Here is a 13,294-nt window from a genome sequence, read left to right on the forward strand (position 1 = left end):
CTTCATATTACCTTAGCACAACCTATTCAGCTTCCAGAAAAAACTTCAAAACTCCCAACATTTCTAAAAGGGATAATGTAATCAATAAGGCATGCACAGAAACTCCATGACTGGAATAAGTACTTGGGAGGATTCACTTCAGAGTTATTGAAACTCCATCCAAACACAGCCTAATCAAAGAATTGATCTTTGCTGAAGTATTATCTTGAAGGAGGATAATTGTTAGGAATTCAAGCTGAATATGTACCATGAAGCACATTTGTGCAAAACTGTATTCGCCTGTCTTTAGAGTCACACACAAAGCTACAAGCAAATTTGAACTCATAAGTCATGATATGAAGGATAAATCCAGGAGCTACATTGAATGTGGTTTTTTTTTTGCAAGAGGAAGTTATGGTGAATTTTTATATACTGATACTTAAATAAATAAATGAGGAAACCTTATATAAATTCTGGAAACAGTAAATATAGCCTATATTTTCCAAACAGAAGAATTATGTTAAATGCCCAGCTTAAAGCATCTTCAAATCAGAGCAAGTGCACGTATCTTTTTTTAAATGACTACCACATTAAATATCTGAAATTGCAACCTTAGTGATAAGACACTGAAAAACAAAAGCAATCTCTTAAAACAAGAAACTGTTCTCCTTCCCTTTCTTACAGACACATACACACAAATACACATATACTTGCTGGTCAACATGTACATCAAGCTGAGTCCCAGAGATGCTGGAACTGTGTAAAACCCTGAACTCATCTATGTGCTGAGCAGAAGGACTTAATGAAAAATGTATCAGTTACTGCACAAAAAACCAGCGAGCACCTTAGCCTAATTTCAAATCACCCTGAACTACCCAACAAATCAAATGAAGAAGGATGCTCCTCTGCCACCAGCCCAGGGCTGATAGTGTTAAGCAGGTTTATGGAGGAAGGTCACTGCTGGAAGGTTACTCACCATTACCTGCTGAGCTGTTCACCATGTTGGGTGCCATGCTGTAAGGAGGAGCCTGCGGGTTCATCAGGCCAGAGCTGTTGTTCATCGGCTGAGTGTAGGGAGAGCTGGATCCCATAATGCCACTCTGATTCATGGCAGGAAAATTGCCTTGCCTAGGAGGGGAGAGCACACATACAATATCTCACTACAGACCTCATTGCTGAAGATGCTCTGGTTTGTCACAGAGCACATCACCTACTATTTGTAAGGAAAAAGCAGGTAATTAGTTCATTTTACCTACGTGGGGAGCTTTGAGTTAGTTTTGAGCTGATTATCATATATGTGAAATAGAATTGGACTGAAGACTAATTTCAAGAGACATATACAGAGTGTTTCTATGTCACTATCAATCAGAAGAAAAATACAGCTCATATTATATATCCTATGAGTAGACAGTAACAAAATCAGGAGTAAAAATTAGAACCTAGCACTGGCATAAAAACACCCCCCAGTGCATCACCATTCTCACCATTTTGACCATGCAATAGCAATCCTTACCTGCCAGAGCTTAATAAACAGTGAAATGACCAAAAGAAAAATGGGTACCATAGATTCAGTTTCTGATTTCGGCATTTGTTGAATTATTGTGTTGAACCGTGTTCATCTGTATGGGTCATCTATGCCAAATCTTTCAAAAAACTCCATACATATTCCACTTCATTGAGACAAGAAATCGCAGCAGAACTATTTTGCTTTAGAAAATGAATAGCATATTTGTATAATGCTTGTATAACTGAGACTTAAATTTGTCTCAAAAACTGCCCTAAATGAAGCCCTTGCATAATTCGCCACATGTCCAGACCAAGTATTTTGAAAGACTAAAATTTTTAAGTTCTAAGAAGTATCTAAGTATGCTTGGTACCTGATTTGTCAAACTCTGTAGACAAACTGAGGCACAAGGAAGAAAGTAATCTAATTCAAGTACACATGATAACCAATGTAATGCAGAATTCAACTTCAAAAATAACCTTTTATTCTTTTAATACAAAAAACAATGACCTACCTTCTCTTAGCACAGTTGAAGACTGCATGTATTATCATACGTATATGGGTAACACACATATAAAATAATACATATGAATAAAAACACATAGAAAAAAATACTTACTTGTATATTCATAGGAAAATACAAACTCAGATCTTTTTTCAGTGTGTCCCCTGTACATTTCTGTTGCTTTTTCAAATAAAACAAGAAAGCAAACACCCTTATACACAGCTTTAGTACCTGTTAACTTTTATTTCCTTACAAAAAAATGAAGCACTTAATTTCACCCTATAGGAAGGGAAAGCTGAATGTCTGGGTAGCAAGATGAGAGTTTTGGTAGAAATTGTACTTTTAATTATTTTACAGTATTCAAATAAAAAAAGACAACTCCTAAATCAAGAACCCTGAGTAACTTCAATGGCTTCTTGTCTTCTCCAAACTCATGGCAGATTCTTAACACAATTGGTAGAAGCAGATTTCTTTTTTAGGAGGTACAGGAGGAGGACCATTAAAGCAGTATTTGGCCTAATTTTTCTTGACACACTGTGAATTTCTTCAAAGGAAAAGAGAACGTGTTATCTAAATAAAGCATATTTTTCCAAATCAGTTTTGTCCTTTGCTCTCTGAAGACAAACTTTTCTTCACTCTTGCAAAGACGCAAAGGCTTTCTTTTGATATGAAGGAGATAACTGCCATACAATGTCATTTCCCAGATGAAGCATGCAATGAGAAGTGGAGGGAAAAGATTTAAAATGCACAGTGGTGCAATGCTCCAAGGGAAAATTACAAAGGGAAAAGAGAAGAGCAGAACCATTTGGCAACAACTTTAAATTATTTGAGTCACACAACCAAGCTTTTCTTATGTAAATACTTTGTCTTAAACCCCTCCTGCCCTCCTTTTTTAGCTGAAAATTGCTATATTTCAGCAAATGCAGTTAACTGAAAAATGCCTTCTATGCTGGATAAGCAAGATCTTTTCTGTTACTGGGTAAAGTTACTAGTGAAGATGACAAAAATGTGCAAGTGTATTTTCATACTTTAAAAAAGAAGTAATGGATTTTCAGAGGTTCTTTTATGGAGTAAAGCTAGGATCCTGGAAAAGACAAGTCTCTACAGGTAGCTATCTCTTTAATGTCCTTCTTTTACATTAAAAATGCACAGGAGACACACACCTTGTTGGTAAGCTGAAACTGCTCCTTACCTACTATTATTTCAATAGTATTACTTCCTAGCATGTGTATTTTCTAAGCTGTGGGGCTGTTCATTGTCTCAAATTGAGGTATAACCTATTTCATGTTACCCACAATGGACATCAATCTCAATTGCAGCTCATGCAAGCATACTGCTGTACAACAGCTTTAAATCAAGAAGTAGGAAACTATTTCCAGTTTAGACAGAGAGTGGAAATTAAATAAAAAGAATATACAGGCTTTGGCTAGGACAGCAAGAAAACAACTGAAATCTAAAAAAATTGCTTCTGCACCCAGAAGAACCTGAATGGCAGAACCTAATTCTGAAATTTCATCAGGCAAGGTAATAGCTTTCCCTTTCATCCTCCCATGTAATGTTGTACTTGGAACAGACACATCTCTCCATTTCTGGAAAGAGCCCAGCAAGAGAGAAGACTCAGCACCATCCCTGGCAGGACTTTGTCCTTTCCCAGCCCCCTATCAGAGCCCTGACTGCAGCATGCATGAGCTAATTCAGTAACACTGAAAGGACATCCTGTCAGAGTAAATGCTATTTTATTCTGAGATTGGGTGCAGTGAGCAGTACAGAGCTCCTCCACATATTATTTTGCTCTATGATGGCTCAGAATGGAAAGTTTCTTTAGGGAGAAATAATCAGGTATTACTTCAGCCTTTAATTCTCACTCCACAGTAGGCCTCCTTTGAGTAAAGACTGCCGACTGTGACAAATTGTGCTGCATCAGTGCTATAATATGAAGTGGAGTCCATTAAGAACTGAGCTGAGATCACCAAACTCATTTTGATTAACCTCCAGGTCACTAAACACTTATAAATATGTTACACAGCAGCTGCTAAACATATTTATATATGCTTAAGGTCACAGCATCATCTGTTGGTTGTTGGAGTTAAGTCAAAAATCTTATGTTTCCTTCTGTGCTGCTTTTAGTTAAGGCATATCCAACATACTACAGTACTAGACTCTCTCCTACATCTCCCGATTCCCTCCTCCATTTTTCCAGGATGCTAAATAAAAGTCAAACCTTTAAAAACAGTTTCTGTACACGTAGTGACATCTAATGGCAAAAATTCAACTGGCCAGCTGCGAATTTTATAGCACTACAAACCCAGCTAAGTATACAATTTTACAGTATTTGCCACATAAACACCAAGGGCTGGGTTGCTTAGGGATGATGCAATTAGGAATAATAGGAAGAAATTAAGAAAATATATACTTTAGTATAATGAAAATATGTCTTCATGGTGAGATACAGTTACCCTCCAAGGGAATGAAGGAACCCTCAGCACCCGACATTTCTGCATGCAGGCAACATATACAAATACATTTAAATGTATTGGTCAGAGAAACCCTGCACTGTGTATGAACTAGAGTATCTGCTCTTGCAACACCTTGATCCCAGATAATGTCTTTCTGCCCATTTAAAAGAACAAGCAGCCAGGCCAATACAAATTTGGGATTATGCTATCCATTTAAACACAATACCTATGGCTACATTTTTTCTTCTGCTCTACAGCTACAAGTAGATCTTCAAGAGTTCAGCAATTTTAAGAGATTTAAAGTGGAAGAGAGGAATCTGCTTGGTTTCTATGGTTTATTTACTCTGTTGACAATTTAGCAATGCCTCATGCCAGAGCCAGTTATGCTTGAGGAAAGAGCTGCCACCTCAGGGGACTTGGAGAAGCTGGAGGAATGTGCTGACAAGAATCTTGTAAAAGTCAACAGGGACAAGTGCAAGGTCCTGCACCTGGGAAGGATGAGCCCCCTGCAGTGGTGCTAGCTAGGATTTGACTAGAGGGAGCAGATTTGCTGACAAGTCCCTGGGCATCTTGGCAGATGGAGCTGGGCACAAGCCAGCAGTCTGCCCTGGCAGCAAAGAGGGCAAACAACATCCTGGGCTGTGTGACAAGGTGCAGAGTTGGGAGATGGAAGAAACTGATCATCCCCTCCTTCCTCGGGACTCACTGGACTCCATCTAGAGTATCATGTTCAGTTTTGGATCACCAGAAAAGATGATGATGAACTAGAGTGAGCAGAGAACCCCTTACATGGCCAGGGCTTGAGCACTCACCCTGGAAGGGCTGAAGGATGAGGCCTCATTCAGCCTGGGGCAGAGGCAGCTGTCAAGAGGAACCTACAGCAGCCCCATAGCACCTAAAAGGAGGTCAGCAAGAAGACAAAACTGGCCTTTTCACAGAGGAGTGGGGCGTGGAACCAAGACACACTGGGTAAGAGTGAAAACATATTAAGTTCAGACTGGATGCAAGGAAACCATTTTCCCAGTAAAAATAGTGAGACTAGATTTGGTGGCCCAAAGGACAATCTCTGCCTTTGGAGATTTTGAAGACCCAACAGGATAACACCCTAAGCTCCAAGATAAGGAGAAGGTTGGACTAAACTTCCTCCTGAGGTTCCTTTCCAGCTTGAATGATCCTATGTTCTTAGCTTGTCAGCTCCACTGTGCTGTTGACAGTCTGGTGTACTATCGGGCCCAAAATACAACTGCTCAAATTCAAACCATTCCCTTTTAAGAAGTTCTTCTGATCTTTTGTTTTCCTTCATTTGCAATCTACCCAAAGCTTAATCTGCACTTAATCTCTTTTCTCTGCAAAACAAGTAGCATCAGATCTAATTGCGTCTTCTGAGCTAATGCAGAAGTCCGTGTATTTAAAAAGAGGAGTCGACACGCAAGATCTGGTCATCGTTAAAAAGCACAACAAAGAAATTGTTAGAAAGAACAGCACTGACAATGCACAGGAGCACATGAGTGATCACAGCTGCTGAGGAGTCTCTAACACTGAAATGCCTTCCTTTAACTGGACCTGAAATCCTCAGTAGGCTTATGTGTTGTCTCCAACTGTGACACAGAAGTCACTCTACAGCCCTTGCACTTCACGCTTCCTGATATGTGATTTAGTACCTCCTCAGTTTTGTCACCTGATGCAAGACTTATACTGTCATCTTCCTTCTCTCTTCTTACTGAAAAAAGATTCACTATGAAGTTGAGTTCAGATGTGTATATGGTTTAGCTATGGACAGTGACAGAAGTGGATTATGCTTCTCAACAAGGCAAAAAATGAAGACTTTTCATATGTCAAAGCTCAGGTTGCTCTTGTGTACATAGAGATCAAATTCTAAAACTTTCTGTGGATCTTCTAAGAGGCACCTGATGCCTTGTACAGGTGCCTCTCAATCTACAACTCCAGAGCAAAACTGTTCATACAGACAGAAAAAGTGAACCAGCTTCTGTAACGAGCCCTGTGGCAGCCTGAGCACAGGAGGTGAGTCCAACATGGAAATCTATAGGGAACAGAAGAAAGCTTCAGAGGTGGAGAGTATAGAGATGGTGGAGGTAGAAGATTCTGGGGCATAGAAAATGGAAATGAAGGAGACAGTAGAAGGAAATTAAGAAGGAAAAACGATTGGGAGCATCCTCACTAGGTGCCAAAGGTTTTTAGGGCAAGGAGGATGACAGGTGCACAGGAGAAAGCAGATGAAACAGATGCAGGAGAAGGAGCAGGGTGAAACAGAATGCTGCTACTCCCAGTGTAAACACAGGTTACACTCTAGCACAAGTGGAGCCTCTTAGCCAGATATGCCTGAAAAATGGAAGGGATTCACAGGAAGCTTCCAAAGCAGGGTGCTACAAGACATATGGCTTCCCTCATCTCCTCAGCTCGTGCACCCTGCCCTGAGGCAGGGCCAGGCTCTGAGGTGGCCACCTTGGCCAAATGCTGGGGGAAGCCCCAGTCTAAATGTGGCACAACGGGGCGATGCTGAAGGGACAATGCTACAGGGACAAGAGCAGAGATGGGACACAGCCCAGGCAGGGAAGAGGTGGCATTGAGCCACACTGCACAAATCCTGGCAGTCACAAACTCCTATCAGTTGTTAGTTAGGCGCTTCGGTACTGCACTTCCTGACACTTGACACAGTGTGCACCTAATGTAGGGATTTCTCCCAGTTCTGCTGCCCTAGGTGCTGGACCTGAAAAACTATCTTGCTACTGTGACCTGGCCACCTGAGCAGTTAGCTGGTGAAAAAAAAAAGGTCCCAAGTTTGCCATTTCTACTCCAGATCTTTAACCTACATCAGTTTTGCAGCGAATGCACTGCAGCACCTCAGGGGAGTAATTTGTGTAAACATTTTAAAAGGAACATTTTTTCTTTTAATGCTGACACACTGCTAAGGTGGCTACTTGATTACAAACTGTGAAAATGACTGCGTTAGGCTGCACTCACAAATCACAGTGTACTGACCAAATTGCCCTGTGCTTATCTGTGCCAGGTCTGCAGCATGACAATATTTCCTCTCTCTTTTAAATGTCAAAGTATGATTTGGGGGGTTGTTATTTAAACACACTGACCTGCACAATAACCAGAAGTACTTTATTTAAATCTGTCTTGAGCTGGGACTAGCCTTAAGCGCTTATAATCTGTCACACTTTGACACCAAATGGGTTATTATAATGAGAGTAATTCAGGAGTGAGACCTGTGAATGCTTTCTCCCTGGAGAACTTACACATAAACATGAGCAGGCAGATACATATGCTCTTTTGTTATGGATTTTCTTTCTTGCTACATTATGGGTTTTCTTGGAGAAGTGAAACCATTTCTATTGTCAGCGGATATGGGAAGAAGGGAGAAGGGAGCAAGGGAAAATAAACCCCAATATTGCTTGTTTTGTTCTGTCTGGAGGTTCACAGTACTCTTAGCAAAGGCCAAGACAAACGAAGCCTGAATAGTGTCTTGTGCAGCTATAAAATAGCATTGAAAGCAGTTCCCATGTGAATAAAACAAATTAATTTAACATCATTATATCTGAAAGCAAAGTATCTTTTTCTTGTTAGCTGCTACTGCAAGTATGCTAACCTGAACTTATATGTTCTTATATGTTCCCCTCTCTTCAGTGGGGAAGTTCACCAATTGTAATAACAAAGTTTCAGAAAAGCAACCATGAAAGCTGCTGCTATGAGAGGTATTAGATCTGCCAGAAGACTGTTTGCCATTTCTGAGAATAGAAAGAAAGAGAAAATTTTACACTTGTGCATGTCTACTTGTGTGAAAATGGGAGGACTAAGTTCTGAAAAACACCGACACTGACAAAGCACGGGGAAACATAAATGAAAAAGCGTCTGGATTTGTACTGAGAGGTGTGTGTTTGTAAGTGTCTGCTGACAGGAGGTACAAAGAGCTAACACAAAACTCTTCTTCTCAACAACCAGGCCTAAATGGTAATGCTAAAAGGGAGAAATAATTTTAACACTGTGATTATATGATAGTGCAAATTGCCTTGTAATCCACTGCAGTCAGTACACTGCCTGATTTTTCATTTGGCTGATCTAAATATTGTTGTGCAAGATACTTTTGAAAAGAGTAACAGAAATAGTCTTTCTAAATATTTTATCTTTCTTCTGATTTACAAAACTACTTGTGCCTTTAGCATCATCTCCATTGGCTGAATTTTGCTAAAAACTAATTGAGGAGTGGGAGGAACTTAAAAATTAGTTGTTCCTACCACACTGATTCAATGCTGAGCTACTCAGAAAAAATCACAAAAACCTATTGTTACTTTACATGTTGTTTTCAACACATTAACGATTTTTCCAGTGAAAACATCTGCTCAATGGGTTACCTACTTGGTAGTCATTTAAAGCCCAACAGAACAGAAGTGTCACACCACATCAAACTCTGGAAGAGCAACATAAGAGGCACATGTAATTCATAAGTAATAATGCTAATAAGAACACAACTACCCAACATTTGCACAGCTGAATGCATACTGGGATCAGAAAAAAATCTCTCTACCCCATTTTACAGATAATAAAAACTGAGGAAGAGATCCAAGATTAATAATGGTCTAAGATATGGCCAGAAGAATAATAAAGTTAGTTGAATACACTGAGGAAAACACAGCACAAGCCTGTTAAAAAGAAAATAAATCCCTAACTTGATTTGGTCCTAATGACAGAAGGGTGTGTGACTGAAAAGCATTTAATGATAGTGAAATATGTAGGGTTTTGTTTGTTTGTTTAAGTTGCAGCCATTTGATTTTCTTTTTATAAAATTCCCTTTGTGTTAATTAAAGTAGTTTTGGTCTGAATTTCATGGTGATCACAGCATTTGATTACCAGTCTTCAAACTCACAGAGAACCCCTGAAATGCCTTTATTGCACAGCATTCTTACAAGTACAGCAATACATCCAGATTTGAATTTGTGTAAGAACAAACTAAGCTCTTGGTACTCCATGTAACCTGTACTGGATAAATACAATTATAATGCTGTGTGACAAAATCCACAGAACAACTGAAAACTGGGCCAAGTCAAATGGCTTGGAAACCCATCACAGCTCTGCTCTTGGTGACCTCTGTCTACCTTCACCACATATGGATTTGTACAGCAGCTCTAACAGCAACTGCTTGCACAACCATCTACCTCACACGTGGTATCTGAGCACTGAGGAGATACATTTCTTAGCCCAAGTGGAGCGTGTGATGCACAAAAGAGGGCTGCTTTAATCTGTCCAGCAAGCAGGAGCATGCATGAACTGGGTTTATAGGGAAAAAAAGAAATTTGCCCTGTATGGCATGATGCTGTCAATCTGAAACAGAATGTGTCAAGAAGGGCGATTTAGCCTGGTGTGACTTGATGTCAAAATGCGAATGACTCATATGACTCTCACTATGCACCTTCTATTTTTGTGCATGTTTATAAATAGCTGTATTAAAAAGTCGGAAGGCCCTATGAACTCTCTCCCAGAAAGATTACTTGAAAGTGGTAAGAGTCTGTTCCCAGCACTTGAACAGTCAGAAGGTCACCAAGGTGTGGTGCTAAAAAGCTACAGAAAACTAAGGACACACTTTGGTTTTCAATAACTCAGATTCCTCTGGTGGGACACCGTCTTGGGAGAGGCTTAACCCCTGAGCTCCCTCATCTTCCATCTGGGGATGCTGTCTCCCACTACCTTCTTGCCATGTTCAGCCACTGCTTTTGAGCACCTTGGAATGCACTGTGCTAGCAGCTAGCAACCAACCGAAAATCTAATAAAAACCTATCATTTCATGCCAGCTCTTCAATGTATTTTTTCATAGTAAAATGTCATCTGGATGACAGCAGCATGCTGAATGCAACTGTGCATGTGCATCAGCATGGTAAGGAAGTTCTCCAGGGGGATTTTCCAGCAGACACGTTTTCACTCACCTATCTTTGCCCAATGGCCTGGAGCAGTTATATGTTTATTGATATTATTACCAGCACTGCTACTATCAGTCTCGGCTGTTTGGCACACTGGACAGTTTCACAAGAGCAATGTAGTGCACATGCCAGTATGATTTCAGCTGCCTCTTTTCTTCATCTTTGTTTCAGATGCCTGAAACCTACTGTGGCCACTGCAACAGATATTTAACGTGTTAGTAAGATTGCCAGCCATCGTTAACAAAATCTCCTGCTGCTAGGTTATTATTTAATATGATTCTTACAAGACTACTTATATGTCCAGCTAGAATTGGTACTCCCATCTGAACTCATCAACAAACTGAAGGGCTCTTCCCATTCATATTTCCCCAGGCACCATTGCCAAAAAAAAAAAAAAATTATTTTTCTCTCAAATACCACCCTTGTAAAAGAACCTAAAACCTTAAACTGCCTTGAAAACCTGAAACCCTCCTACCATTTTTTATGTCCCTCTCTTTCCGTCACAAAAATCTCAGGCTCTTCTATCACAGTATTGGACTTCCACAATGTAACGCGCCAAATCACACAGCACAGTCACAGAATCAGCTTTTTTCATGAGTCCCATTAAACAGATGGCTATTCTACTTTGTTTTGGCTTTTTTTTTTCCTAACCAGTTCTGTGATTTAAAGTAGTAGATCTTCTGACAGACTGTGAAAACCGTTTCCTTATCTGAAATCGTTTTTGTCACCCAAGAAAGAGTACTCAATCTAAGGTCCTCCCTTATTCTTTAACTTTATACAACATCAATAAATGAAGTACTACATTCTTAATGTCCTAAAGATCATATTTTAAGGTACAGAATTTCTATGTAACATCCAACCCAGAGGCAGAATGTTAATAAGCTATGCAAAGTCCTACACTGCAATTTTGTTCCAAAATAACAAGTCTTTCTACAGAGGGCAACGAATCTCCTAAACAACCAAATCAAGCCAAAAATAACCTTGACAAAATAATAATCAAATTAGAAGTGTCTCTGAGGTAAGTGAAAATTCTCATTCATGACTAAAAATCATGCTTCCTTCCCAACATACTCCTTCTTTCACAATTTAAGAATGGTTACTCTCTGAAGAAGGAAAAGAGTAGGACTCTTGAGGTCTGTGGTTAATCTCTAATGGCATGAACAGCATACAGCAGTCGACATGATTGATGAGTCCAAAGAAGAAAAAAATGCCTCCCCAAATCACTGGTTGCCTGCAAGAGCTCTGCAGCATGGTGACAACCAGGGCTCCAAAATGATGGATTTACCTTTTAGTAAAACAAAATTCCAGATAAAAATGTGTTTCTCTTGGTCTCCCACAAGAAATGGCTTTGGTTAGCTCAGCATGTAAAGTTTCTTCCAATCCTTACACAATTTTATCAGCAATTTTGAGCTGATCCATAAAATGCATCTCCATTTAAATAAAATAATCACAGAAGATTTCTAGCTCTCCCCTTACAATAATAAATACATATAAGCTGAGCTGAACTTCTTCCCTCCTAATACATTATCGAAAAAACCCATACATGATTCTGCTTTGTAAAGCAAAACATAAGGAGAGGAAAAAAAGAAATAATAAAAAAATCACTTTGATACAAATGCATATTTCTCATGAGGAGGGAAGAAGCATGAGTCCTTTAGAAGAGAAATATGTCAATGCTGGTTAATAGCTTCCTTCGAAATTACAGTTACAGTAAGCATTAGTATTTGGACTTTTAACCCCTCTGAACACAGAAGCCTAGCATGGGGAGAAGATATTCCAGCTATTACTGCATCTCCTCCAGCCTCAGCTGGAGCCAGCACGAGAGTATTTGGGGTTCACAGAGACAATACAGCCAGTTAAGCCAAGAAGAAAAACCACTTCACCTCGCTGAAACTATACACGGACTTTATTTTGGAAGCCAAATTTAGTTTCATGGACTGAAAGTACCACCGGGATATTAGAACAGCACTAATTGAAAGCAAAGTGGGGGTCATTTCAGGGTGGCCATCAAGATCTCTAAAGGAAATTTGTGATTGTTTGGAGGAGCAGAGCAGAGGGGAAATGACCAGACAGCTTGAGCCTGGAGAACTGTGAATGGCCTGAATTTGAACAGGAGCAACTCCTTCCGTGTGACTGAATGTTAAATAAAAAGACCCGGCAGAAAGAGCCTTTCTTGCCAGGGGCTTATTTCAAAGGCAACAGATAACGCAGGCACTGGCTCCAATTATGGCTACCAGTCCTATCTTAGCCTAGTTTACTTTGGGGATTTCACAGCTGGCAGCCTTTCATCTAGAAGTAGCCTGGTTTGAATAAGCAAAGAAACTTGAATGAGTACTTAACCTTCCTGCACTCCACCGAACTTCCCAGCAGAGAAGAACAGCACCTCCAAGCTTAAGGGGAAAAGGGAAAACAATGGAAAATATATACTCTCTCCAGGGATTAAAGATGGTAGGTTTTACTGGAGCGCTTCAAGACTTCCTGCTACAAAACTGCAGCTTTCAAAATTACAATTAGAATTTTAAATCCAAGTTTTGAGATCAAAAGGGCCAGACTGGAAAATATTGCACAAAACTGACAGCCACTAGGATGTAAAACACCTAAAACAGTTCTTGGTTTTATTTATATCATTATTCTTTTTAAAAAATTTATTCCCCATTTCCGCCTCCTTCTTTTGCCTTTTGACATTTTAATGCACCATGTCCATTACTATATTTCCTCACCAGTACCTTCTAGTCCATCAGCAGTGCTGCATTACCCTGCTGTTGGAGAAAATAATATGGAAAAAGTGCTTTGCTGGCACCAGCAACATAGGATTATGAATTATACATACACAGCAGGAGAGAAATGCTGATGGAAGGTTAGTGTGCCTGTATGTGTGCAAGTGCATGTATACACACACACACAGACTAAGACG

At 39.8% G+C, this 13,294-nt stretch overlaps 1 protein-coding gene across 8 annotated transcripts in view; it reads right to left on the reverse strand.

Moving 5' to 3' along the window:
* The window catches only part of ARID1B (AT-rich interaction domain 1B), a 325,490-nt gene that overhangs the window by 41,227 nt on the left and 270,969 nt on the right, over positions 1-13,294 (reverse strand). For 5 of the 8 annotated variants that reach the window (XM_077782156.1, XM_077782158.1, XM_021532086.3 and 2 more), the window contains one exon: positions 956-1,107. In XM_077782156.1, coding sequence (XP_077638282.1) covers positions 956-1,107 — 152 coding nt within the window. The remainder of the gene's footprint in view (positions 1-955; positions 1,108-13,294) is intronic. The other 3 variants (XM_077782157.1, XM_021532087.3, XM_021532089.3) reach the window with 1 other exon arrangement.

This window comes from Lonchura striata, chromosome 3 (genome assembly GCF_046129695.1).
Source record: "Lonchura striata isolate bLonStr1 chromosome 3, bLonStr1.mat, whole genome shotgun sequence".
Lineage (NCBI taxonomy): Eukaryota > Metazoa > Chordata > Aves > Passeriformes > Estrildidae > Lonchura > Lonchura striata.